This window comes from Podarcis melisellensis (genome assembly GCF_964234715.1).
Source record: "Podarcis melisellensis genome assembly, chromosome: 1".
NCBI classification, from domain to species: Eukaryota; Metazoa; Chordata; class Lepidosauria; order Squamata; family Lacertidae; genus Podarcis; species Podarcis melisellensis.
This window is the reverse complement of record NC_138528.1, coordinates 39,803,752-39,831,155: the sequence shown is the minus strand read 5'-3', so window position 1 is coordinate 39,831,155 and position 27,404 is coordinate 39,803,752. Positions and strand designations below refer to the sequence as shown.

The following is a 27,404-nucleotide window of genomic DNA, read 5'->3' as shown; positions in this document are numbered from 1 at the left end:
CATATTTCTCCCTGTTAAAATTCATCTTGTTTGTTTTGGCCCAGTTCTCTAATCTGTCATGGCAGCTTATTTTATATATATATATATATATATATATATATATATATATATATATATACACACACACACACCGTATTTTTGGCACCATAGGACGCACCGGACAATAGAACGCACCTTGTTTTAGAGGGGGGAGAACAAGGGAAAAAAATTCTTCTGCTCTCTGCCCAGCGCCCCTGCAGCGAAGCGGCAGGAGGCTCTGCGCAGAGAGTGGGAGAATTTTCCCCCTTTTGTTTTCCCGCTCTAAAACAAGGTGCCGTTTAAGGTGCGTTCAGGCGGCTACCTTGGAAGCCTGGAGAGCGAGAGGGGTCGGTTCCTTTCCTTCAGGTTTCTTTCGACCTGCTCTTTGGGGCTGGCGGGGTAAGCCCACCACCAGCCCCAAAGAGCAGGTCAGGGAGCAGCGGCCATAGGCGCGCGTCACCCCTCCAGCCGGGAGAGGGTCGCGGGGGCTGCTTTAGCCCCATGCGTGCTCTCCCGGCTGGAGAGGTGACGCGCGCCTATGGATGCTCCTGCCATAAGCTTTGGCATCGCTCTGGGAGCTTGCGGGGCTGGGGGAGGAGGAAGCCCTCCGCCAGCCTCCAAACCATGTCGGGAGACAGCGGGAGGGCGCGCTGCGCCTCTCCCGCTGTCTCCCGAGTTTGTGGGGCTGGCGATGGGGAGGAGCAGGCTTCTCCCCCCCCCAAGCCTTCTAGCCAAGTCGGGGGACAGCGGGAAGGGCGCGCTACGCCTCTTCCGCTGTCTCCCGAGTTTGCGGGGCTGGCAACGGGGAGGAGCAGGCTTCTCCCCCCCGCCAGCCTTCTAGCCAAGTCGGGGGGCAGCGCGAAGGGCGCACTGCGCCTCTCCCGCTGTCCCCCGAGTTTGCGGGGCTGGCGACGGGGAGGAGCAGGCTTCTCCCCCCGCCAGCCTTCTAACCAAGTCGGGGGACAGCGGGATGGCGACGTTCCACCTCCCCGCTGTCCCCCGAGCTTGTGGGGCTGGCGGTGGGGCTCTTCTGAAGCCTGGAGAGCGAGAGGGGTCGGTGCGCACCGACCCCTCTCGCTCTCCAGCTTCAGCGAAAGCCTGCATTCGCACCATAGGACGCACACACATTTCCCCTTCATTTTTGGAGGGGAAAAAGTGCGTCCTATGGTGCGAAAAATACGGTGTGTGTGTATATATATATATATATATATATATATATATATATATATATATACACACACCGTATTTTTCATGTATGTATATAACATACATATACATACACATTTTATGTATACACACACACACACACACACACACACAAACACACACACACACACACACACATATATATATATATATATATATGTTTTTGTGTGTGTGTGTGTGTGTGTGTGTATACATAAAATGTGTATGTATATGTATGTTATATACATACATATAGTTATATACATATATATGTAAATGTAATTATATATATTAAATTTTAACTTTTTTAAAAAATAAGCACATTTAAGAAACCAACTAGCACTTTAAATCACCATGATAAAAAACACACAGTAACAGCAGCAGGCTAAAAAACACATTAAACAACTCATTGGAAAAAAATGTCCAACAGAATAAAACAGATTCTTAAGAGAAAGCTTAAGGCAGGCTTGGTCAATCTGTCCTGCAAGGTTATTCCATAGTTCAGATGCCAGTACTGCAAAGGCTCTTCTCTCTCGTCCCTTCTCTCGGCACTTTGGTTGGCAAAGGGACTATAAGGAAAGTCTCAGAAACTCAGCACTGACCATGAGCAGGTTGATACTTTCAAAATGTTTCTTAGGCTGCTGCTCTGCTACTGTCACGCGTTCTTATTTGTTTTAAAAGTATTTTGACTTATTATTGGTTTGTACTGAACTGCATTAATTGTTAGGTGAGTTTTTTGGTTTTACTTTACTATGGCTTGGGTTTTTATTTTAAACTGTAATTATATGCTCAAATTGTTAGAAGTGTAACTTGTGTTGTTTTCCAATGCTTTGCTATCGCTGTGGGTTGCTTTAAGGTGAACTTTGTCGCTGGAATATCAGCATACAAAATATTAATTTAAATCAAAACTTTTGCAAGCATATCTGAGTGGGAAGGACCCTGGCTTAATGGTGGAGCTTAAGATTTGCATGCAAAAAGTCCCAGGTTCAATCTAGGTTTACTGGCTGAAATCCTAGAAAGCCAGTCAGTATGGACAAAACTAAGCTTCCTATGTTCACTCTTGGTTGTTGAAAAGAGGGACTGATATGTTCTAAACCAAGCTTTGCGAATCTGATGCCCCCTGTATGTTCTAGGTTATAACTCCCAAAACATGCAGAGGGGAACCAGGTTAACAAAAGCTACTTTAAATATACCAAGAGAGTGTGTGATCCACCCATACTGCATGACTTGACTACTCAAGGCAGCGTGGATAGCGCTGTAGAAGATGACACGAATTTAGTTTTTCATCTAAACCAGGCATGGCCAAACTTGGCCCTCCAGCTGTTTTGGGACTACAATTCCCATCATCCCTAGCTAACAGGACCAGTGGCCGGGGATGATGGGAATTGTAGTCCCAAAACAGCTGGAGGGCCAAGTTTGGCCATGCCTGATCTAAACCTTAATGGGTGGTTTATGGCAGGTACAAACGGCAGAAATGCAAGAGATGACAAATACAACATCTCTCCAGTTGGCCAGCTTAGCCCATGTGTCATTCCTTCCTGTTGCCATTTGCTCCATACCTTTCAGTGCTATTCTCGATTTCCTCTGGCACCCAGTCCCAGCTGCCACATTTCCTTATGATTTTGCGCATTAACACATTAACTGGGAAAGGAGCAACCATGCAGGGAAGAAAATGAACTGACCAGGCAACAAGCCTGATAGTTTGAGTTAAATGTTGGTTCTGAAACTTGTTTTAATGGGAACTCTTATACTATATATTATTTCCTAGGATAAGAAAACAAAGTTTCTGAAGTTCCCATGCTGTTTCTGCTGTCCTCCTGCATCAGTCGGCAGAGACAGAATCACCTGTAGGTCTTGCACAATGCTTGCCTAGCCCCCACCACCATCAACAAGTGTCTATGCCATTGTCAAATGCTCAGCCTAAACAGCAGCAGCAGAAACAAACTTGGCCTCATGGGTAACAGCTAGTAAATCATTGCCACAGCTCTTCTCAGATACAGTAGAAGCTTCTCTTCCCAGTTCTTCCCACTTTCAAGTGTTCACATTAGGGAGCGCATTTGTTCTGCATGTGCCCAAAATTACAAGACAGATTGGGGTGATTCAGGGAAGGTTCTCTCATGTTTCCAAGTTGGACAGCACTCCAAGATGTCATGAGTCAGAGCAGGCACTCCTAAGCTTCTGAGTAGCTCTGTGGTCTTGGATGTTCAAAAAACACATTTTGGAGAAGTGAAACCAAGATTTTTTGTGGGGGAGGGGTGTCAGGGGGAAATCTTTCATTTTGATGGAGAGTTCTAGCTTTGTAATCACAGTGAATTATTTCCCCAGAGAACTCCAATCACATTGCTTTGGGGGGTTATATCTTCCCATATGTAAGTCAATGCAGAGATCTCCCTTGTAACTCCAAAATCCAGTGGGGTGGGTAAATTCTCCACGAATGACCCTTGGGGCTAAAGGGTCGCTGCTGGGAGACAACTTTAACCCTATCCCAGTATTTCCTGGGGGTTTCTGGTGCCCCCTCCCTCCTGATTCTTTTTGTACTGCAGCTGTTGTTCAGAAATTTGGCAGGTTTCATCCCATCAGAAGGGGTGACCAAGCCAGCAAATTGCATACAATTCTCAAAGAAAATCAAAAGGTTATGGACTTTCTTTTGTTTAAAACACCAAACTTTAAAGGTGCCCTCCACAAGTACTTCTGGATGTATTTGTCTATAATTTGGGCAGGCTTAATCCATGCCGGATGGGCGGTTGAAAAAGAAAAGAACTTACAGCTTCTTTCAGACTCCACATTACAACAAATGGGGGCAAAAAAGAGAAACATTTTAAACAGGCCAAATTCAGTCTTAAATTGAGAGCCACATTGAAAAGTCACAGAGGAGCTCTGAAACAAATCTGGCTGGAGATACAGGTCAAATTTTGTGGCCGATGCAAGTAGGAAAAGCTGCTGGCAGAGAGAAAGAAAGAAGTGGGGAAAGGATTTGCTTGCTTTTTCGGACAATAAATAACTTTGTGTTACTACCTAGGGCTATTGTGGAATGGCAACAGGAATTTATTTGATCAGCATATGGGTGTCAGCATCTATATAGGATGACAAATCAAGATGCAGGGTAGAAAGGGGCAGTTGAGTGGTGCCCCTTTAAAAGAGGATAATAACCAATCAGCCAACACTTTCAAGGGAAAAAAGAAGTTTCTCTTTAGAGGGTGCTACCATATTTACTCGAACCTAATATCACCTTTTTTGGCCAAATAACGTTGTGAAAATTAAGGTACACATTAGATTCAATGGCACGTTTACATTTGCCAGCAAATAGTTTTTGGTTTCAAGGTTCTGAAAATCAAGGTGCGCATTAGATTTGATGGCACATTAGACTCGCGTGAATATGGTATATCCTTGACTATCACCCTACAGCATCTGATAATATGCTTAACCCGCCCCCGCCCCCAGTCTCATATTCTAGCCAATACCACTGTTTCGCCTGTACTAACCAGTTATTTCTGTTCCTACGCTAAGGTCTGCCACAAAAAAAATAGAAATCTATCTATATCTATCTGGAACACGTTGCTTTATGTCATTGGACATGTCATCTCTGAAGATACTCATTCAAAAATCTAAGAATAATTTTCAGCACTACAAATAAAACCAAAACCACATTCATGAAAAGATTTACATCACATATCAGCAGCTCAGCTGGTAGCATGAACACAGGAAATGGTCTCACAGGATAGCAAGGCATATTAAAAGAAAGCCTTATGATTCGTTTAAATGGCGGAAACATTATTTAGGGCACAAATTATTCATTATTAATTGAATTTGTGTACTGCCTTTCAACTGTAGATCTCAGGGCTATTCACAACATAAAAATACAAGATAAAAAACACAAAATGCATAATAATAACAAGAATACCCCCCAAATAAATAAATATACCCCCCAAATAAATATTTATTTCTTTGGATTGCCATGTGCTGGGTGGTGGTCTACTGGGTGGAGAGCAGCCTTTAAGGAAGTGGCTCCTGCAAGGCTGGCGTTAACATTTAAGGGACCAAACCGCAGGGGCAGGGATTGGCTATGGAGAAATTTTGGAGGAGGGATGCTGAATGGCTTGAACTTATGTGGCTGGCTTCTGCCCTTGTGGAAGGGTCCTGCATATATAATCCCAGCTTTGAGCCAATCTTGGAAGAGACATCATTTAGGTTTCAGATAACACTTAAAGGGTTCCTGGTTTCCAGCGATTCTGTGGGTAGTTGTATCAAACATGCATAAGCGATTCTGGATAAAACACAAAGTTCTTGTCCTGTTTGCAGAAGCACTTCTGATCCAAATGAGGCATCCACTGATGTAAGAAAAAGGAAGGCAATTTTGGACAGTTTCCCTGCACCACCTTCCATGTTGCACGGAAAGGTCCCTGAACTATTGGGAACAGATATGGGTTGCAGGGTGCTGCAATGGGAAAGTGGAATTGGCAAAAAGTTCCCACACCTGTCCAATGCTTCTTCTGTTCTGGCACAAACTTTTGTTTTTAATTTTTTACAATTTTACTGTATGGTTTTATAGTTTTGCATTGTTGTAAACTGCTGTGATATATTGCTATGAGTGGCATATAAATATTTTTATAAATAAATAAAACTCTGTTTCCACATGAAATTAATGTCATATTTATGCATTCTATCCCACTATTTATTGTTCTTTAACGTGATTAGTTTTAAGTTTTCCAAAATGACTGAAGCCCAGTTTGAAGTGGTCTAGCTTTAAAAATAGAAGTTGGTGTAACAGTATTCTAGACTACATTCCTATTCTTATTGTTTGTTTTATAGTTTTACTGTGATTTTTATAGCCTAGTGTGAAATATTATTTGGGTTATGAGATGAGAGGCAATTTTAAAAAATTAAAATAAACACTCTCCTCTGTCTCAGACATTTGCTTGTTTTTGTTATTTTTGTCAAATCACAAAATGAAACTATTATCATAAAAGTACCTTACTCCCACATTGTCCAGATTAGAAAGACACACAGAAATATGAATGTTCATAATGGCACAAGAAAGAAATAGTTGTCTTTACCGTTTTATCCCTGAGACGCTCCCCATGTATAAGAAAATCAGCACAGCCATTTTCTTCCTGGTGAATGACTTTGAAAACGGTGACATAGCTTAGACCACCCCCTCCAAGTGGTAACCATCCACCGCTTGAGTCATCACGGGTCATCACCACAGCTCGCACACGGGCATAACTATTACTGAAAGAGAGAGGTGAGAAAAAGCAGTTAGCTTCTCCATTTAGTTGAATGTGATTTAAACTAAGTCAGTTCACAGCACAGACATTTGCACTTGTCAGGGAATGGTCTGAAGCCGAGGACTGGGGGACGCATTCTATGGCAAACCAGCTTCTCTCTGATGGAGAGCTGGAGGGGGAAGAGTCACAGAGAGAGAGACAGAAGCTGAACAGCTTAGGGAGGAGTTACCCAATTATGAGATAATAACAAGGGAGCCAGAAGGGAGGGGGCAGCTAGTCAAGACGTCACTTGAGAGTGTGGGGGACCCCCCTCCCACGAACTTGGAGGTCCGAACGTACATATCAGAGAGTAAAGGAGTCAGAGGGAGGGAGGAACTTCCCGTTGGCGCCTAAAATGCTGTGGAAGTTGAAAAGAGGATTTAGAGTAGCCAACTGCCCTCCCTGTGGAGAGCTGTGTATTTGTGTTTGCAGCATGATGCTATAATAAAAGGACTATATCAACTGCGCGTTAATTCTTATCTGTGACGTTACTGAAAGAAGAGGAGGGCTCTCCACACCTGACAGCACTATTCAAACAACTTCAACAACTCTACATAAATGCACACTTCTTAGCAATTCAGGGGTCTAAATAGGAAAATACTGTACGCTGTGTGGAGACCCCCAATTTAAGCATGCACGTGTATTTTATGATTCCAATGGTTCAGGCAGAGATTCTGTTTTATAGATGTATAGATATTTCTTTTTCTGATAGTGTTTCTATGGTTTCGTCATGGCCTTTGGCTAGTACAACAAAGCTTATTTGCTTCTTACTAATATTTAATTTGCCTTTTGCATTTCTCTCCCTAGCTGCGGTTGGGGTTTACCAGATCCTTCTAACTGAGTGGACTATTCAACATTCCTGGCTTGTCCAAAAATGTTCAGCAGAGTGCTACATAGTGCTGTAGTAAGCCAAAAACCTAGGTGATACACCACTAGGTCTTCAAGAAGTGTTCCCAAAGCTTAGTCCTCAAGCCATTTGCATGAATTCCTGATGGTATTGATAAAAAAAATGGATGCTGAGGTAAGAGCTGGACAATTTATTGACTGAAAAAAAGTCAAAACAATGTAAAAAAATATGGTCTCACCAAACTCAAAATACCAGGGTGTTCGTGACAGCCTTGCATCAGAATGTGTGGCAAGGCAGTATCACTCACTACTGGTAACCACGGCAACAGTGTTGGCAGAAATGGTCCTGTTTGTATTCAGCTGTGCACTGTCTTAATTTGGTAAGAAATGAATGGGGACAGATTGGATCAAAATACCCTACTGCCTAAACCAAGTAAAAGATCAGTATGTTTGCACATTTGCTTCTTAAGAAGAGCCACTTAAAATTGTCCTGCAAGCTTCTCTTATCACATTTTCAACTCCCCCTTTGCCCTTATAATGGTTAAAAGGAGTTACTTTATTGCTGTTCTACACTAGTAGGGGCATGCATGTAAGATCAGAGCCTTTTATATCAGAGTTCTAATTACAGGTAGATAGCCGTGTTGGTCTGCCATAGTCGAAACAAAATAAAAAATTCCTTCCAGCAGCACCTTAGAGTACAGTGGATGCTCGGGTTGTGAACGTGACCCGTGCGGGAGGCACGTTTGCAACCCGCAGTGCCGCGTCTGCGCATGCGCAGGTTGCTATTTGGTGCTTCTGCGCATGCGCCAAAACCCGGAAGTAACCTATTCTGGTACTTCTAGGTTTGGCACGGTGCGCGACCTGAAAACGTGCAACCCGAAGCGTCTGTAACCCGAGGCATGACTGTAGTCTGAAACAGCCACTATCTCCTCTATTTACCACTGATCAGAATCACATGACACTTCAACAGAAGGAAAACTCTCTTTCATTGATAAAGGTTACCTAGACATAGCCAAATACTTGTATTTAGATATTTTGTTGTATAGAGTTCCTAGAATTAGCAAGTCTAACTTCTAGCTTTGAGCAGTGGGACTGAAAGAAGTGGTGGAGTCACTGCCACATCCCAAGCTAGTCTCATGCTAGACAGGGTGGAATGTGGGGTGCCCCCCTTTTCTATTTTTTGCACCAGCTCCCCCCCCCCCTCTCTCTCTCTCTCTCTCTCTCTCACACACACACACACACGACAGCATGTTTCCCTAAAACACATGCAAACGTGGAAAAACTGGAAACAAAGTTCAAGAATTTGTTTAATTTTCACTCTCAACCATCACAAGTTTCAAAGGGTATGGTAATCTATACTGCTAACTCTACTGGAAATCAATAAATTAATCACTCAGTCTTTGTAATAAGGAAATAGACTCTCGTCCTGGTTTAAATGAGTTCCTGATCTGCAACTCATGCGCTACATATTCTTTGGAACTAAATTTCACTGAAGTTTCTTAGGGAGTGTCAAGGAAGTCTTTAAAAGCTCACTTACAGATTTTAGTGTTTCTAGTTTTAAGGGAGTGCCCATTCTTACTCGAGAAGCCCAAAATCATCGTGCTGATTGTCGTGATGGAAACTGTTGTGCAATCACACAGTGAGACAAGATGACAGAGATGGAAGTCAGATCAGAGAAAGATCCTTTATTTCTATAGACATACCTTCATATAAGTATTTTAAAACTTTTTGTATTCCACCCTTTTTCTGTCTCTCTCAAACTGTGTACTCATGCGAGATAGATCTTTCGCATCAACTGTTCCAAGTGTGCTGTCTAGAGAAACCAGGAGGATCTTAGGGTAGTCTCACAAACTAATGTATGCAAATACATGAGGTGATGTGAAAGTTCTATGTTGAATGCTTGATAAACAGTCATCGTCGTTGTTGTCGTCGTCATCATCATCATCATCATCATCATCAAAGAAGCTATCCTTTGAGTGTGCAGGCCCTATTATGTATGCGCAGATAGCTATTGTTGCCTTAATGTTTGCAATTTTTTTCCAGTCAAGTACCTCTTAGTTTTTTTTTAAATAACCCACAGAAGTTTCCAATATGTCAATTAAAGTTACAAAGGTCAGAGTTGAAAGGATTGTATGCATACCTCATCTTTCTAGAATGTCTAGAGGATGTTGGGTTTATTTGTGTTTCTATTCTTTTATCTGACAAGCGTAAGTTTAGGATGTTGACGAATGTCAGTTTTCGCAGAACAAACTAGAAAAAGGAATCCCAAAAATGACATTCTCCCCCTTAAAGCAGGAAAAAGGATCTCCCGTCCTCAACTTCAGAAGGAAAGTAAATTCAGTAAAGTTAATGGTCTATTTTTTCCCCTCTCATGTGAAGCAGTTATACAGAATACTATTCCAGTTTAATCAGGCAAAATGCTATGGATGTGCTTCTATCACCATGAGCTCAAGAGGAACCCAGAAATCCAGAAGAGGAGAAACATGAATTAATGAGCAAACTACTATAAATAGTAAAGGCTTTTTCTTTGCTACAATTCTACTCATAAAATTCATCATTACGTAGAATTAGCTCGCATTTCAGTAGGATCTATCTATCTACTTAGTCAGTATCTTGAAATATTCGGGTTTGGTGAGAAAGTAATAAGAGGAGTAAAGGAGTGACAGACCAATTCAACTGCTTGCTTGCACTATAAAGAAAATTCAAATTTGTACCGAGAGACTCTGAATGCAAAGTACTCTTGGCAGGCAAGCTTTTCTTTTGCCTGACTTGTACATGAAGAAAGTATTTCTTCTTCTACTAGGCTTGTTACTGTAAAAACCTGAAACCCATCTTCTGTGATCTTGAGGTGTGGAAGCCTCTGCTGAATAATGAATTTCACACTGGGGCTGTCATTATCATAATCAACTGTTTTCAGCAAAAAATAATTTCACAGATGCACCTCCCTTCTTCCTGAGAGAATCCAACGCAGCAAGTATGAGCACAGAATTCAAATCTGGAAAAGAGTGGGGGCCTGCTAGAACAATATTTCATCTGCCCGCTAGGGAGAATTGAGAACAGGTCATGGGCTCCCTCCCTCCCTTTCCTTTCCCAAATCCTGAATGCCAAATCACCACTAGGAAATGCTGCAGTTGTTGGAAAGCAGATCTTTCTGAAACTGCAACATTATGGTTCAACTAAATGCAAGAACAACTTCATTCTGGGTGAATCACAGGAAATAAATTGTGGGGATTTGCCTCGCCATTTTCTACGTGCTTCTCTCCTTTTGTTGCTTCTGTCTGCTCAGTGCCTTCTGCAGTTGCCACCTTCAATTCACTCTTGTAATCAGTGTTTAACATTGTGGCCCCACTCTCTCAATGAAGAAGAAGCTCCTTGTACCCCCAAGCCTGCTGTGCTCCTTCTATTGAACATATTTAGCCATATCCTTTGTGCGGGTGAAAGCCTTTGAAGAAGAATGAGTTGGCCGACCATATTGCTGTCAATATATTGTTTCTCAACTGCCGGTTTACCACAGAGCGCTGGGATTCGCCGAGCAGGCAGCTCGGTTCAGGGGTGGCTGGTGGCCAGTTAAACGACCCCCCTTGGGCCACTTAGGTTGCCTACCCCTGATCTAGAACAATTTACCAATTGCTAACAAACACTCATGGCTCCTCATGTTAGTATCTTTTTAAAAGGTAAATAATGTTTCAATTTTATTAAAAAAAAGGAAAATGTTGAATTATTTCAGCCAACCAACACAGAGCTCTATTGTTTAAGCATTAACCATATATGAAGAGATGCAGAGTAGCTGTACACATCCCAAAGGTGACACTTCCTTCTGTAACAATACTTACCTGGTTGCAGCTATTAAGATATATTTGTGCACAGACATGTGTTTGTGTGTTGTGTTCTTCTTGAATTTGCTGGGCACTGATGCATTGCTATCTCATTACTACTTCTGTCTATACTGTAGTTCCACTCACCGGGAACATTGGCCAGCAGTCATGGGCCAGGCATCTTTCAGAGAAGCCTGCGTATATCTTCTCATTGAGGGTTTCCTGGATCACTATTTAACAATCACATTAGGAGAGTAGTAAAAGTAATAAAAGTATACCATCTTCTTTCTTTCTTTTTTGCTGGAGTAAAAGGAGGACACTACTTACAACAACTTCTCACTTACTAATAGAAAGATAACTTTATCTATGTTTCTGTACCAGGCCCTCTCAGATCAAAGTGGAAACACCACATCCTTTCTAGGTTTCAGCCACTGCTCCACCCTCTTCTGAAAATGATTGTGGTAGTTTGGGAAAAAATTGCTGTGTAAGACCTTATCCTATCATAGCAGCTGTCATATGGGCTGCCATGTGGGGCTCTGTTAATGTGCAGACAATTTTGATTTACTCAATTCCAGGCCTAGTATGTCTTTCACCCTCTGCTTACGAGCTCTTGGTATCAATCTTCAATTGATACCAGGGGCTGCCAATTGTCTTCTAGTCCACCCAAATGACAACTCGTGTTCTGATCCTGATAAGATTCCGGATGCAATCTGCACAGCCTATGGACAATTGCTTAGTATGCAGGACATCAAACAATACTTCCAGTTCCCTCAGGCAAACGGGTCGGATAGCAGTACAAGATGTTCCGCTAGCTATGACACAAATGTACTTGCTAAAGCGAAATTCTAACCTCTGGCCAGCAAAAAGACAAGTCTCCCGAGAGCAGTCAAAGATAAACAAGGCTACTTTTATTTAGGGAAGGAGGATCTTTATTTAAGGAAGAGGAAGGAAGTGTCTGTTGTCAGCCTGCACCAAGTGGGGGACAGGCCACCAAGAAGCCTATATCCCGGAACAGAAAGTCTTTGTGCTGTGTTTGCTAGATTGTAACCCAATGACAAAGAGGCTCCTTCTTTTAAAAAATAAATAAATCGTATTGATTCCAATTCCATATTAGATGGTTTACAAATGGAACTGTATCATTATAAAAGTTTCCTACATTCCATCACCTTCTAGCTCAGGGTGACCAACAGAACCAAGGCCTGAGATCTGTGGCAAGGACTGGCTCGAGTCTCAGTACCTCCTTCTAAGTTTTATGGAAGCAAAGTAAAGAGGCTAAAGTTTGGGACATACTGTAGTTGGGAGGGGACAAAACTGGGATTTCCAGGGCCTTTATATCCTCTGTTCCCATGGCGTCCATCAATACTTGTATCCAACTCGTAAACGTAAATGACTACCATTAATTTCTATCGGGAAGAAGCACAAACCCCTGGGGAGGCATTGCAAATGCCCACCACCATTAATACTGGTTGGCTTAGCCACTGCCACTGTGAACCAACTGGAATCTAGGTGAGGTCCTACTTCTGGTTAAACATTCAATATTCTGGTTAAACATTCAATATATCCTGCTCATAAAGATGACATTTGAGACATAAAAGGCATGTGCTACAACCCAGCTCGCAAAAGGTAAAGGATACTGAGATATGCCTGGATGAAAATCTACATAGTAATAATATATAGACCTTCAGTCAAGAGTGGGATATAAATATATTAAATAAATTGATTTATTTAACTCTCAATCAAAGAAGTGGAATAGATTCAAGAGGCTTAGTATCCTCCTTCATAGGAGAAAAGCCAATACCACCTCTCTAATATGCCTAAAGATAGCAGCAGTATGATATATCAGGTAAAGAGGAAGTTAGAGAATAAGCAGTCCATTTCACAAAGTTCAGTTTAGATGTAACACACATTCCACTCTTCCCTGGTGAACAAGAAGAGGAGATCTGAAACTTCTGCTTCCATTCTAAATGAACAATTGTTTCCACAGGTCTGAATACAGAAAACCATGGTTGGGCAGTATTATGTTTTCAGAACAAGTCTAAATCTGAAGCCATGGTTTGCTCCTAGAGTCTGAATATCACAGGGAACTGTGACTTGTTTAAAATGGGAAGTGAATAATTCTAATTTTTCTCCTTCACTGGCATGAGAAAAAGGAAAAAGCATGCAAATCTAAAGCTGTATTTACTTTTAATATCCTGTTATGTTACAAAGCTAGTGTTTAAAAGCCTAACCAACTTAGGCCCTAAAAACATGAGAGATCCCCCTCATTCCCTATGGGCTCTCTTGGGTGTGACAATCTCTTGGTACTTCTGCTGCCCTCAGAAGTTCAGGGGTGGCAGCGGCCTGGGAGAGCCTATTCTCTGTGGCAGCGCCTACGCTGTTGAATTCCCTCCCCATGGAGATACACCTGTCACCTTCACTATACAGTTTCCGGTGAAGACGCACCTCTTTACTCTGGCCTTTGATGCCTGAGATGTGTGTTTTCAGGACCCACGCTACTCCTGTGACTGTAATTTGTTTTAACCATTTTTAATACTGAATTTTAAATAATAACAACAACAATTTATTATTTATACCCTGCCCATCCGGCTGGGTTTCCCCAGCCACTCTGGGCAGCTCCCAACAGATTAAAAACAGAATAAACATCAAATATTAAAAAAACTTCCCTAAACAGGGCTGTGACAGCATTGTTGTGACATGCTGGTGAAGGGTGAGCAATAAATCTAAATCTAGACAACAACAACAACAACCAACATATTCTAATGAACAGTGGCCCTCTTGTCTTAGAAAGAAGTATCAAATTTACAAAAGGGAAGACAAACCCAACCCTTAAAAATGGAAGCAGCACTGGGATAAGTTAAAGCTATGATTGATTTATCCACACGGCCTCATAAGAACATACCGTAACAACAGGCCTGAGGTCCATCTAGTCCAGTGTCCTATTTCACACAATGACCAACCAGATCCCTCTGGGAAACCTATAAAAGTAATAGTCTTTTTCTGTTGCAGATCCATGGCAACTGGTATCCGTCTGGTTCCTAATCCTCCAAAGCATTTTTTTTTAGTGGGGGAGAGTGCTAAGGGCTTGGGGGTGCAAAATGGCAAAAATTACCTCCCTTCCTCTTCTGTTAGTGGAAAGGATCTTCACTGAATCAAAATGCTTGTGCCCATTTAAGGGCACTCACTGGAAACAATTCTCAGTTCCCCTATTCTTGCTCTAAATGAAGCAGCACAAGCTCTTATGGATGAGCAAAGGAAAGCTGGTCATTTTTAACCACTCTTTTTTTTTACATTTTCAACTGTTCTTATTTCCACCATTTGCATGTCTCATTTTATCAATTTATACTCACTGAACGTGTGCTTACTAGAGAAGCACCTGTGCACATTTGGCATTATAGTAGAGAAAACAAATGAAAAGCATTTCATTCACAATACAGATTTGTTATTCTTAATATTAATTCCCCAAGCCAGCAGTTCCCAAACTCAGAAATACAAGGCTATGTAACTTTCCCAGCCAATTTACCAAACCTAGAACAAGAACAAGAACATGGACTTTGGCAGACTTGACTGAAGCTAAAGAAAACTGACATAAAAAAGTAATTTAACAACACCCGGCCTGAAAGGAAATATGTTGTTTTCTAAAAATACAGAATAATTATGTTTAGAAAGTCAGATGCTCTTCTACTCTCTCTTTCAGAACAGCTCTCAATGAAAGTTACAGAAATCTGGTTTAATGCAAAGGAAATTCTCACTTAGCATTTGTGGTCAGTTTTAATCATTCATAATTATTTTTGCCTCTCAGTACCAGAATCTGGCATGGCAGGTACTTTAAAGGTTTTCTTCAGATTAAGGCAACTCTTCCCTGATGATAAGAGTGTTACGATCTTTACACCGTGAATGAGCTTTTGCAAGGCATTTGTGGTCATTTTAACAAGTAAGCCACATTGATTGTATATGGCAGATAACAAAGTGGCAGTGTTAAAATAAACTAAAAGGGAGCAAGGGGGAAGAAAGGAAGCAAAATAATGATGTTTAGAAAAAGATTTTACGGTCAGAAATTAATTACTGCTCACCACAGCTAGCAAAACAAATGGGATATTTTTACAAGCCAAGATGATTTGCTATGGCAAGTTAACTGTTGTCCTTGTCCATTATAGGTATTTCTTTGACCAGCCTCACCCAGGAGGTGAAATTACAGTGCAGTTTGCAGAGGAAAGCAGATATGGTCCAACCACACCCCAACTGCAAAACTGTCACACCTGTTGCATTGGCAGCTTTGCTGGAGTTGGGGGTGGGCAGAACCAGGAGGATGGATGTGGTATCAGGACCACGGTCCGTCAGATGGCCCCATTATTCTTCACTCAAGTGGAGCCCCTTTCACTCAAGGAACACCTGGAAGGGCTTCTGTCTAAACTGGTTCATTCCATTTTGTCTGCTGTGTGGTATCATTTATAAGCCAATCAGAAGCTATCAACTGAAGAATTCCATAAACTGGAATCACTTACATTGTATATCCATTGTATATCCTGCTCCATCTCACAGTCCTGAGTAGCTTGCACATATACATTTGAAAAGACAGGATTTATTGTTGGGAGGAGAAATGTGTCTCCAGTTGCCCTTCTTCCTGTGGGCCAAACTATTTGTCCTGTTTTCTCTGTAATAACAGAGCAGCTGACTGTTGCAGGAGACTTATTTCTGGAAGGGAGAAGGAAGCAGGTTCCTGCGTTTTCCCTCACACACCTCATTATTCAACTCCCTTGCCTTCATGTTAAGCCATTTTAGCCTCCATCCTCTGTATCAGCCTCCCTTAACCTGGTGCCTTCCAGATGTTAAGACTGCCATTCCTATCACCCTCAGTCATTGGCCAAGCTGGCTGGGGCTGATGGGAGTTGTGGTCCAAAACAAGTGGAGGTTGGCAAAGGCCAGATCAGGGGTAGCCAACATTGTGCCAGCAGAAGCCTTCCCTGCTACCTATAGGCTCTCCAAGTAGGTCTGAAAGAAGAATTATATTGTACCCAACAGATGGATTGCAGTGCATGTTTCCTTGTTATGTGTGTGGTGTGCAAAACAGTTTCTCCTATTTGCCAATGGGCCCAAAAATATTGGTGACACTTGCTCTAGATTATTTAAGTCCTCAGCCTGCTTCCTGTATGAGGTTTTAACTATTTAACACACAAACTGATTATTTTCCCTTCCTGCACAGAAACTAGATTGTGAACTATTTATTTCCCTTAAGGAACCAAATGTTCCAAACCGTCAAGCCAGCTCAATCAGTGTTAGCGGTTTTGCTGCCACAAATTTAATACATTATATATAGATGATAGATTATATAGATGAACAAGCTAATTTATTTTAACTGGAAAATACTTCTTTTTAAAATACTTGATCAAAAAGTTCTCCAATTGGGGCACCAGTTTCTTTGTGTTACTTTGGCTGCTAATGTGAGAAAATATTCTTTTCTCTAATATTCTGCTACATTCAACAGACTGGTTGTGTCTGAAAGACAAGTGTCAATGTTAGATGGGATGCTAGCCATCTCTTTAAATCTCTTGATAGAATATAATCTCAATCTTCTTTCATCAGCTATGTGGAGGAATCCTTACCCAGATTGAAACAGTGTGTGCGGTCAACTCCTTCACCACTTCATATGTTAACTCACATAAAGGGGGTCCACACAAAGAAAGGGGTGGTTAAGCCCCACATCCTATAACAGGTGGCTTCCTGCTGACATGCCCACATTAGACCCAAATGTCTATAGGGGGAAAGCCTATGCACAAAATACATGAAGGAGCTTTCGTCCTGTGACGTTTTCCTGCTGAACCTCAAGCTGCTATTTGCAGCAAAAAAACAGTCTGGTGTCTGGTGTGTGTGTGTGTGTGTGTGTTTTCAAACAGCACAAGTGAGGGAAGGTAATTTCTAAATCCTCTGGCTGTGCTTATTCACTGGCTAGAGCTCCTGCAGCATGGCATTAATACAGATCAAACAGGGCTGTTGGAAGGATAACTATGGACATATGTGAAGTGCTCTTGGAATGTGCTGGTCAATGCTAGGTATTTATTATTCTCCTTTTCTCCCAGCTAAACCTGCCTATCTGTGTGGTAAACAATAGCTACCCACCAGGCAGATGACCCAAATGAGACCTTGGTGGCCTTGGCCTCTACCGTCCTCCGTTTCCACCTTGCACAGTGCCTTTCATGCCACCCCTAATTTACTTTCTCACTGCAGTTGCCGCTTACAACCCCATCAGCCTCTCTTCCCATGACCCTGAGAGTGAGACACCAGTTACCGAAAAGAAGCCACCAAGATAACAGAGCCCTTCCTCTTTTCACTGGGACTTTTCTGCAACCCAAGTGCTGATCTCAGCAAAGGGAGGCCAGTTGTGCAAGAGAGGCCGTGGGAAGGGAGATGGCAAACAAGGGAGGAAGGGAGCACCTGCACTAAAAGAATCTTTAATATCCCTTTGACCCCTGCACAGATATAAATGTGAAAGTCACTACGAACTTCTCTTTTGCAGTTTGTTGGCACTGAGTCGGGAGGAGGAGAGGAAGTAAATGTTTAAAGCAGGACAGAGGTGAAAGTGACTTGAGAAATACTGATTGGTTCTTCATTAAACTAAAACAACGTGGCACTCTTTATTTATACAGATATCTAATGTTAGTTCCCCAGGCTATTTTACATGTAGAAGGCAAGGAAGCATACATTTTTTAAGGTGCCTTGGTATATTTATGTCTGTTTACAGAGCCCGAGTCATTCTTTGTATGAGCTTCTCACACACCAGGAAATACACACCAAATCAAACAGTTAAATACAAATATTCAAATGTAAATAGGGCAGACAAGATCATATTGCTTAAACAGTTCCAGCCGCGGCAATAGCTAGGTTATGTAACGAGCATTAAAACTACCTCAAATTTAGAGGTCCACAGCACAGAGGGTAAAACATGTGCTATGACTGCAGAACATTCAAGGTTCAATCGCTGGCAGCTCCAGAAAGACCTCTTTCTGAAAACTTGGATCTATGTCGGTTGGAGACACTTTCCTCCAGTGATTTCACTTCCACTTACAGGATTGGTTCCAAATAATAGAAATGTTGACTGTGCCCCAATCCCATGAAAGCTGGTCTGTGGAATGCCACAGGTATTTAACACCTGTATGAAGCTACGAAAGGCTGGGCTGGATGAATCCCAAGCTGGAATTAAGATTGCCGGAAGAAATATCAACAACCTCAGATATGCAGATGACACAACCTTGATGGCAGAAAGTGAGGAGGAATTAAAGAACCTTTTATTGAGGGTGAAAGAGGAGAGCGCAAAATATGGTCTAAAGCTCAACAACAAAAAAATGAAGATCATGGCCACTGGTCCCATCACCTCCTGGCAAATAGATGGGGAAGAAATGGAGGCAGTAAGAGATTTTACTTTCTTGGGCTCCATGATCACTGCAGATGGTAACAGCAGTCACAAAATTAAAAGACGCGTGCTTCTTGGGAGAAAAGCAATGACAAACCTAGACAGAGTCTTAAAAAGTGAGACATCACCTTGCCAACGAAGGTCCGTATAGTAAAAGCTATGGTTTTCCCAGCAGTGATGTATGGAAGTGAGCTGGACCATAAAGAAGGCTGATTGCCGAAGAATTGATGCTTTTGAATTATGGTGCTGGAGGAGACTCTTGAGAGTCCCATGGACTGCAAGAAGATCAAACCTCTCCATTCTTAAGGAAATCAGCCCTGAGTGCTCACTGGAAGGACAGATCCTGAAGCTGAGGCTCCAATACTTTGGCCACCTCATGAGAAGAGAAGACTCCCTGGAAAAGACCCTGATGTTGGGAAAGATGGAGCGCACAAGGAGAAGGGGACGACAGAGGATGAGATGGTTGGATGGTATTCTTGAAGCTACCAGCATGAGTTTGATCAAACTGTGGGAGGCAGTGGAGGGCAGAAGTACCTGGCTGCTCTGGTCCATGGGGTCACGAAGAGTCGGACACGACTAAACGACTAAACAACAACAACATGAAGCTACTGGGGGCCATCATTAGATCTAGAACAAAGATACACTAGTATGCTGATGGGACCCAGCTCAGTTTCTCCGCAACATCTGAATTAGAGGTCATGCACATCCTAAACTAGTGTCTTGATGCAGTTATGTGTTGGATGAAGGCTAATAAACTGCAAATGAATCTTAGCAATGGGTGGTTCATTCCCAGGTGTGGGAATTGGGCTGTGCACCTGCACCTATGCACCTCCTCTGAAAGAGCAGGTATGCAGTTTGGGTGTGCCCCTAGATCCATCACTGTTACAAGATGCCCAGCTGACCTCACTGGCTTTGAGCACTTATTATCAACTTTGGCTACAACAGTTACTGGACAAGGATAGCCTTGTCACGGTGGTCCATGCAGACAGCACTGTAATGTGCTGTACACAATCTAGATTACTGTAATGCACTGTATGTGGGGCTAACCTTGTGCCTAATTTGGGAGCTGCAGCTAGCACAAAATGAAGCTGCTTTGGAGCACAGTGAAACACCCAATTTTGGGTTGCAGATGCACTGGTGTTGAAACATCTGCACTAGCTGCCTATTAGCTACCAAGTTTTGGTGTTGACATTCAAAACTCCAAACAACTTGAGACCATGGTACCTAGAAGACTGCTTCCTCCAGACCAAACCAGGCCTTAAGATCTTCCAAGAAAACCTTGCTGGCCACTTTGTGACCAGTGGATTGTCACTTGGTGACAATAGAGAAATAAGCTTCCTAAATGCCTCTTAAAGACATATGTGTTTACCCAGTGTGTGTTTTTTTCCCCTAAAAAAAATGTTTAGGGGTACTCTCATTTTCCTACTCAGATTGAAATACTGCCCCTCAATGAGGCCAAACTTAAGATTCACAAAATATTTAGGGGTATGCATACCCATGTGTCCTCCCAGAAAAAAAGCACTGTGTATACCCATTTTGGCTCCTGGACTCTGATTCCTAATTTTTAATACAACTTTTTTATATACTCGGTTTTATTTATAGTTTTATTCTACTTTGGAAAGGTTTTTGATTGCTCTCTTTTACACGCATTTATATTGATTTTATTATGCTTTATGTAAGCTGCTTAGATGTTTCTTTTTATATTAAGCAGCATATAAATTTTAGAAATAAACAACAAAAAGTGGTACAGTGTTATTACTTGTATACGGAAGTGGTGGACACTGAAAGTAGACACAGTGATAAGAGACTGCTGCTTCACACTTCATTGGACAAGAGAAGAAAACTATTTTGCTGAAGAATATGGAGGAATGGTAAGAAGCTATGAGGATGGGAAAAGGTAAACTATCAGCCCACCCCAATTGTTTACTTACCTGAGCCTGGATATATTAAAATGCACCGGAAAGCAGTTAATATCAATCAATATGATTTTTGGAAAAAAAAGCCAAATTAGGGGGGGAAACCCACTAACAGAAGAAACTACAGAAATGTGCACAAACGGTTTTAATAGTACATTTTGCAAATTCAAAGACTAGTGTCTTCCACAAGAGCAAATACACTGTCTCTACTTGTTTTATAGCCACAACTTCAACCAGATACTATTTCCAAGCAAGTTAATTTAACATCTGCATTTTCCCACTTTATTCACAGGCTGGTGCATGCTGAAGCATTCCCCCCCCCCATCAGTGACATGAAAGGAAATTAGAGTGTACATATTTGATTGCATGTTTCTATACAACATCACACACCTACATGGCATTCTCCAAAATGTGCACTTGCTGTAACTGTCTGAAGTAGGGAGCAATTAAACCAGTAGCTGTTCACTTTTTACAATGGAGGTGCAGTCACAATTTATATGGAAAGTGCATAAACCTACACTTGGCCTGGATAATCCATCCAGTGTAATACATTTCAGAATGCATAAAGCAGTACTATTTAATAGCGCTGATGGTTTGTTGTCTCTGGCTCGTCTCTAACACACACTGGTTTTCTCTACATTTAGTTTTGCTATTTCCTAACTTGTTTTCTTCCCGAAAACGGAAATATAGGTTCACTTGTATAAATAAATATACGGACCACCACAAGACATCCTGAAGCCCTTTCACTACAGTGTATCTAGTATTTCAGTTGGTACTGTGGAATGGTCTACTTGTAACACAGGAACAAACAAGGAACTGAATTTTTAAAATTCAATACAGGGCCTCTGGTCAACTGTGTTTAGAAAACATGCATTTCTATGAATAGAACTACTCATATGTAAACATAATTTAGGTTTTTCTTCTCTTAGGACACAGCTAAATCAAGGTAATGTAGTAAAAGCTATCACTCTAATGAATTACATGATCCCATTTGGGGGGAGAAACCCTGATGGGCGATCTTACTCCATCAGATGCATGGGGGAGGATGAGATCCCTTCCAGTTGGTTCTGGATCTCTCAGTGGTTTCATGAGGAACAAACATGGTGTCCTTCTGGGTTGCGTTGCTATAATGGAACTGTAGGGGCATTAATTCGCAGTGGTTCCAGTACTTCTATTGGAACAGATCTCAGAAAATTGTGTCAGGAGATGTGTCACTCACATCAGCGGCCTTGGGCTTGCAGGTTGCCACAAGGAACTACTTTGTCTCCCATGCCATTTAAATGAAACTGATAGGTGAGGTTATCCTAAGGTGTGGGATACAATGCCTTGAGTATATAAGACCACACCCAATTCTCCCTCTTTTCCATTTGACCCTAGGGATGCAGAGAATATCTTTAAAAGATGTCTCAGGTCTCACTGATGGTTTAGAGAAGGGAGAACAAACTCAAACAATACAGAGATGCTGGTTGAGAACACGGGTGATTCTGCAGTATGTGTACCTCCTGCTTTAGATAGGGTTGCATGCAGTATTAGAAATTCCCAGGTGCCATATGCATTTTGGGACTGGCGCAGGTCCAACTTCAACTATGTGGAGATCTCTGGATGCCAGGTTGGTGACTTGAAATATCCATCTGTCTAGCCCCTCCAGCTTTCTTAAATAGGTAAGCTGAAGAGTTAATTTTCCTGCATGTATACCCATCTTTTTCTCCAAGGAGTACATGGTTCACCCCCCTCCACAGTTAATCCCTACAATGACCCTGTGAGATAAGTTAAGAGGCTATGACTGGCCCAAGGTCACCCAGCCAGTATGCTCCACGACTGAGTGGGGGTTAGAACCCTGATCTCACAGGTCCTAGTCCAACAGTCTAACCACCACACCACACTGGCTTCTTAGAGTACTTCTGCTATGGGGCAGCTATATAAATGAAGTAGGTAAATAAATACGATGAAAGCAAAATGTCACTTAGAGAAGGATCTGAAATATTTCCCTTGAAGCTTGTATTTGTTTTACAGTATTCTGGATTCTTTTATTTGATGTATTAATGTGTTGTAAACCACTTTGAGATTTTTTTCTTTTAGTTATAAAGCAGTATAACAACAACAACAAATTATTTCATTGCAAAAAAAGCTACCTAGTCATTCTGTTGTAACATTACAGTGCCATTTGGCAATTAGCTTATATACTGTATCTGAGTTTCTAACACTGGCTGTATGCATCCTAAAGACACACATTTGCAGCTTGGACATTCTCTTGGATCAAACTGCTCCTAAGTGCCCACAAAAATGCAGTGTCCAACAGGACTTTCTCTTTTTTATCTTTTTTAATAGGAAGTTTTATTGCTTTTCAGTGTATAAACCCAAGTGCACTTTCCTATAGTATAGACTGATATGCCAGCTGCAACCTTTCTAGATAAGAATGGCTTAAGCCTTGGTAATTCATTCCTTAAGTCACATAGAAACTAAATTACTGCAGTGCACTCTACCTGGGACTGCCTTTGAAGAGTTATCAGAAACTGCAACTGATTCAGAACACAGGATCAAGACGACGCAGCGAGCTAGAGGGAACATATAATGAAAATATTTTAAAAGGTTCATTGGCTTTCATGCCAGATTCAAAGGGCTAGTCTGAACTTGAAAGTCCTGGGTCTGAATAACTTAAGAACCACCCCTTTCAAAAGGAACCTACATGTAATTTGAGATCTTTCTCAGAAGCCCTGCACCTTGCCCCTCTGTCATCTGGAACATGGTGGAAAATAGCCCAAAGCAGGAACTTCTGAGCTGTGACACACTGTGGGACTCCCCCTGCCCCCGCTTTCAAGATGTTCACTCTGCCCATCTTTCCTGGTTTTCAGACACTAGGCAAACTGATTCCTTAGCAGTGCACCCTATAAATTGCTGTTAATCAAATTTCAATCCCAACCTTCCTCTCAAAGGAGCCCAGAAAAGCAACTGAAACAGCGAAACAATATATTTAAGTTTTTATTTTATTTTATTTTTTTAAACTTTAAAAACATTTAACACATTTTAAAACTTAAAAAATTTATATAACTTCCCAGTGAATAATATCAGGGTCAAAACCAAGTGAAAACTCACTGTGAAGTTGTTACAGTAAGTGCCACATTTTTTAACCAATGCTTTTTTTTCTAGGGGAAAAAAGGTGCCAGTACTGCGTACGTTTGAGTACCCTCAGGGAAAAAAGCACTGGTTAAAACTGACATTTCTAATGTCTGGTGGTACATGCTACAGATGGGGCTACATTAATAGCACACCCCGCCCCCCTCAAAAATAATTAATTGTGGATGTGTCCCAAAATCAGAATTTCTTGACAACCCAATTATACATGCTATTATTCCTATGGACACCATTATTAATAAGAGATCTGAAGGGTCTCATTTGGTAGTTATAATCATTTGGTAGTTATATTCTGTAAGTGACACCACTGTAATTATCAAAAATATTCATAGCAAAACTTTCAAAAAGATGCACTGACATTTGAGATTCTGCTTGCTAAAATTAAACTTGTATATTACTTGTATGTCATGCAAAACAAGAGTAAACATTCTTGATTTCTGGAAAGAATGGAGTAAATATGTGAAATATTACTGTTTACAGAGAAACTAAAAGGATGCTTGACAAAGATGTAGGAACTTAGCAGATTAATAAGAAATAGTATGTTTTTCATTATGGCAATTTAAGTAATCTCCTTATTTATATATAACAAAACATTATTGAATTCCAATAAAGAGACACCATGCAAAGTTTGTGCTTTTCCAGAGTGCCTCTGAGGCCTTGAAAGTATGAAGGGATTCTTTTGCTTGGCTGTTGGTTTTTTTAAAAACTGCTAATCAATGAGTTAATTAACGTTTGCCTCTGTTCTGCTCTTTGCTGTTGTGTTCTCTTTTGTTTTGATTATTGTTTTAAAATCATACTTGGGTTTCAAATTGGTAAGCTGCCTTTTCATTCTTTTCACTTCAAAAAGCAGGAGATAAACATTTTAAGGAAATAAACATCTCTTTCCTCCGTCGCTTCAGCCTTAAAATGACAAGGAACTGACCAATTTAGGTTTCAAGGGCCTTGTTTTCCTTTCCAAATAGGACCTTCCAAATATACCACAGGTACATTTGAAGACACAGACACACAAAAACACACACATCAAGCACAATATTTACAGCACATATACACACATTATATTCTTTAAAACTTAAAAGTGGTGTAGGAGCAAATTGTGTAGGAGCAAATTCTGTAGAGATGCACACACCCCACTCTGCACAAACTGAAGTAAGCGTCTGATTTTTGCAAGGAACCACAATGGTGACCACAATGCTGAATGAGCACTTTCAACTTCTACCCTGGCATTGTTCTTTATGAAAGTAAAATTCATTTTCAGCTGGAAAACAAACCTCCTAATTACCGATAGTCTGTAATCATCTTGAATTATAAATGTGTGCAAAACAATAAAGGAGTTAAGGTGCACATACAATGGAGTGCTAGTTTTCTGGAAAACTTGAGATAGAAAATTTCCCCACCCCCCCCCAAATATACACAACGCCACATGCTCCCCCCCATTTCCATTCCACTTAGTCATGTCTCAGCCTTTCTTAAAACTACAGTAGGGGGTTGAGAGCTCGCCTTCATTCTAGAGAGCGCTTCGCCGTAGTACATAAAAACTTCAATGGTCCATCTGGTGTGTTCCTTCATTCCAAGAGAGGAAAGGAAAGCTCCCCTACCGGCGCACTTTGAAAAGAAGGAAATGTAGATGTCTGTGTTCCCGTTTCTGCCACCACAACTCATTATACACAACAGCGCACGCTGGATGAGGGGGAGGCGAAGACATACACCACGCTACCAGGGAGAAACTGCTGCATAAACTTTGCTTACAGTTGGGATTTTTACAGCTATGAAACTTTACTGCCATCCAAATTACTTTCTGCTTTCTAACACTATACAAACAGGCTTCTAGCAGGCCATAAAGCTACATCCAGTAAATATCCCATGGTAGACAGCAGGAAACATCCTTGTGCAGTGGAGTCTCTGCAGATCAGAAAGCTACCCACGTGAATAACAGAAAACAGACCAAAGTTCACATACACTTATCAGGAAAGGTGTCTTAGCCCTGCCTTCCCAGCCTCAGTGCGAACATTTCCCTGAGATGAATGTCTTCTTACAATGGAAAGAGTATCCATTTTAGTTGAAGATTGAGAACTTCATATTCATGTTATTCCTTAACTGAGAGCTGCTAAAAGACTACATCTTCCTGTGGTGGCATAAGGTCATATCCTCTAACTTCAAGTTTACACAGAAGCCCAAACTGTGGTTCTTCCCAAAACCAAGTGCTTTGGGAAGAGTTCTTCCCATGTGCTCTGGGGCTTCTGAAATCACCCTGTCATACTGGGAAGAGTGGTGCTGCAGTGGTCACGTGCCTACTGAACGTGACTCTAATGTTTCCAAAGTGTTTTTCTGCACAGAATTCATAACAGGTATGAACACAAAAACATAGATGTATACAAATGCAATGGGGGAGGGGAGATAATTTTTCCTACTCATTGGGTTTAGTCCCATTAGGAATTCTTTTGTTGAATAAGGGTGCAATAATCTAACCAAGGCTGGTCTGAACTGGACCTCTGGGCCCTTCTACCCAAGTAACAAGTGCCTGAGATATTGACAACTTGCAGAATTTATCCTGCTGTTGCCTAGCAACTCCTGTTACCAAGGAGCTCAGTTCAGCTGGAACTCTGTACATCCCCCGTCCAAGAGTATGCGTATAAATTGGCTTTGCTCCGAGCAACGAGAGCATCACTGTGGTCACCAGGGAAAGCCCTCATGGTTTAAGCTGGCATAAGCAGTAGACACATGGCAGTCACAAGGAGGTTATATCATGCCCCATAAACTCTGGAATCTACTACCATATCTACCACAAATATTTTTTTTTTTTTTAATATAATTTTTATTAAGTTTATAATATACAAAATCCAACTTCCAAACACTTATTTCCATAAATCTAGTGGACTCCCCCCATCTTCCGAACACTGCATTCTCTGTAAATTTAAAACCTCAGCAAATTGTTAACTTATTTTAAACGTAATAATATATCTTCCATTTTATCGTGATATCTGGTCTCTAAACATTTCAGTCCAAATCCATTGTTTTAGTTTCAACACAATAAAATTATTTCATTACACCACTTCTGTCTTGTTGTTCCTTATTTTCCAATTCAAAAAATTAACCGATGCTGAAGCTGTAATTTCCTAAAAAGGAGCATTTTTTAACATTCATACAACTTATAATGCTTTTTCAAATAATCCTTGAACTTTTCCCAAACTTCCTCCGTTTCTTCTTCTCCCGAGTCTCGGATTCTGCCAGTCATTTCAGCCAGTTCCATATAGTCCATCAGCTGCGTCTGCCATTCTTCCAATGTGGGTAGATTTTGTGTCTTCCAGTGCTTTGCCATCAAGATCCTTGCTGCTGTAGTAGCGTACATAAAGAAAATTCTATCTTTCTTTGCCACCCTCTGGTCCACCATGCCCAGGAGGAAGGCCTCCGGTTTCTTGGGTAAGGTAAATCTAAGCACCTTTTTTAGTTCATTATGTATCATCTCCCAGAAGGCCTTCACCTTCGGGCAGGTCCACCAGAGGTGTAAGAATGTCCCTTCCTCCTCTTTACATTTCCAACATTTGTTGTCAGACAGGTGATATATCTTTGCAAGCTTGACTGGGGTCATGTACCACCGGTATGTCATTTTCATAATATTTTCCTTCAGGGCACTACATGCCGTAAATTTCATTCCGGTGTTCCATAACCTTTCCCAGTCTTCAAACATAATGTTGTGCCCCAAATCCTGCGCCCACTTTATCATGGAGGATTTAACAATCTCATCCTGTGTATTCCATTTAAGCAACAAGTTATACATTCTCGAAATTAACTTAGATTTTGGCTCAAGCAGCTCTGTCTCTAATTT

General features: G+C 41.4%; 1 protein-coding gene and 1 long non-coding RNA gene across 2 annotated transcripts in view; both read right to left on the bottom strand.

The window, feature by feature from the left end:
* Window positions 1-27,404, bottom strand: part of LOC309356515 — a 325,551-nt gene that overhangs the window by 60,744 nt on the left and 237,403 nt on the right. The gene's annotated exons all lie outside the window — the stretch shown is intronic.
* SPRED1 (sprouty related EVH1 domain containing 1) overlaps window positions 1-27,404 on the bottom strand; it is an 87,131-nt gene that overhangs the window by 26,938 nt on the left and 32,789 nt on the right. The window contains exon 2 of the mRNA XM_081887171.1: window positions 6,258-6,432. Within this exon, the coding sequence (XP_081743297.1) occupies window positions 6,258-6,432 (175 nt within the window). The remainder of the gene's footprint in view (window positions 1-6,257; window positions 6,433-27,404) is intronic.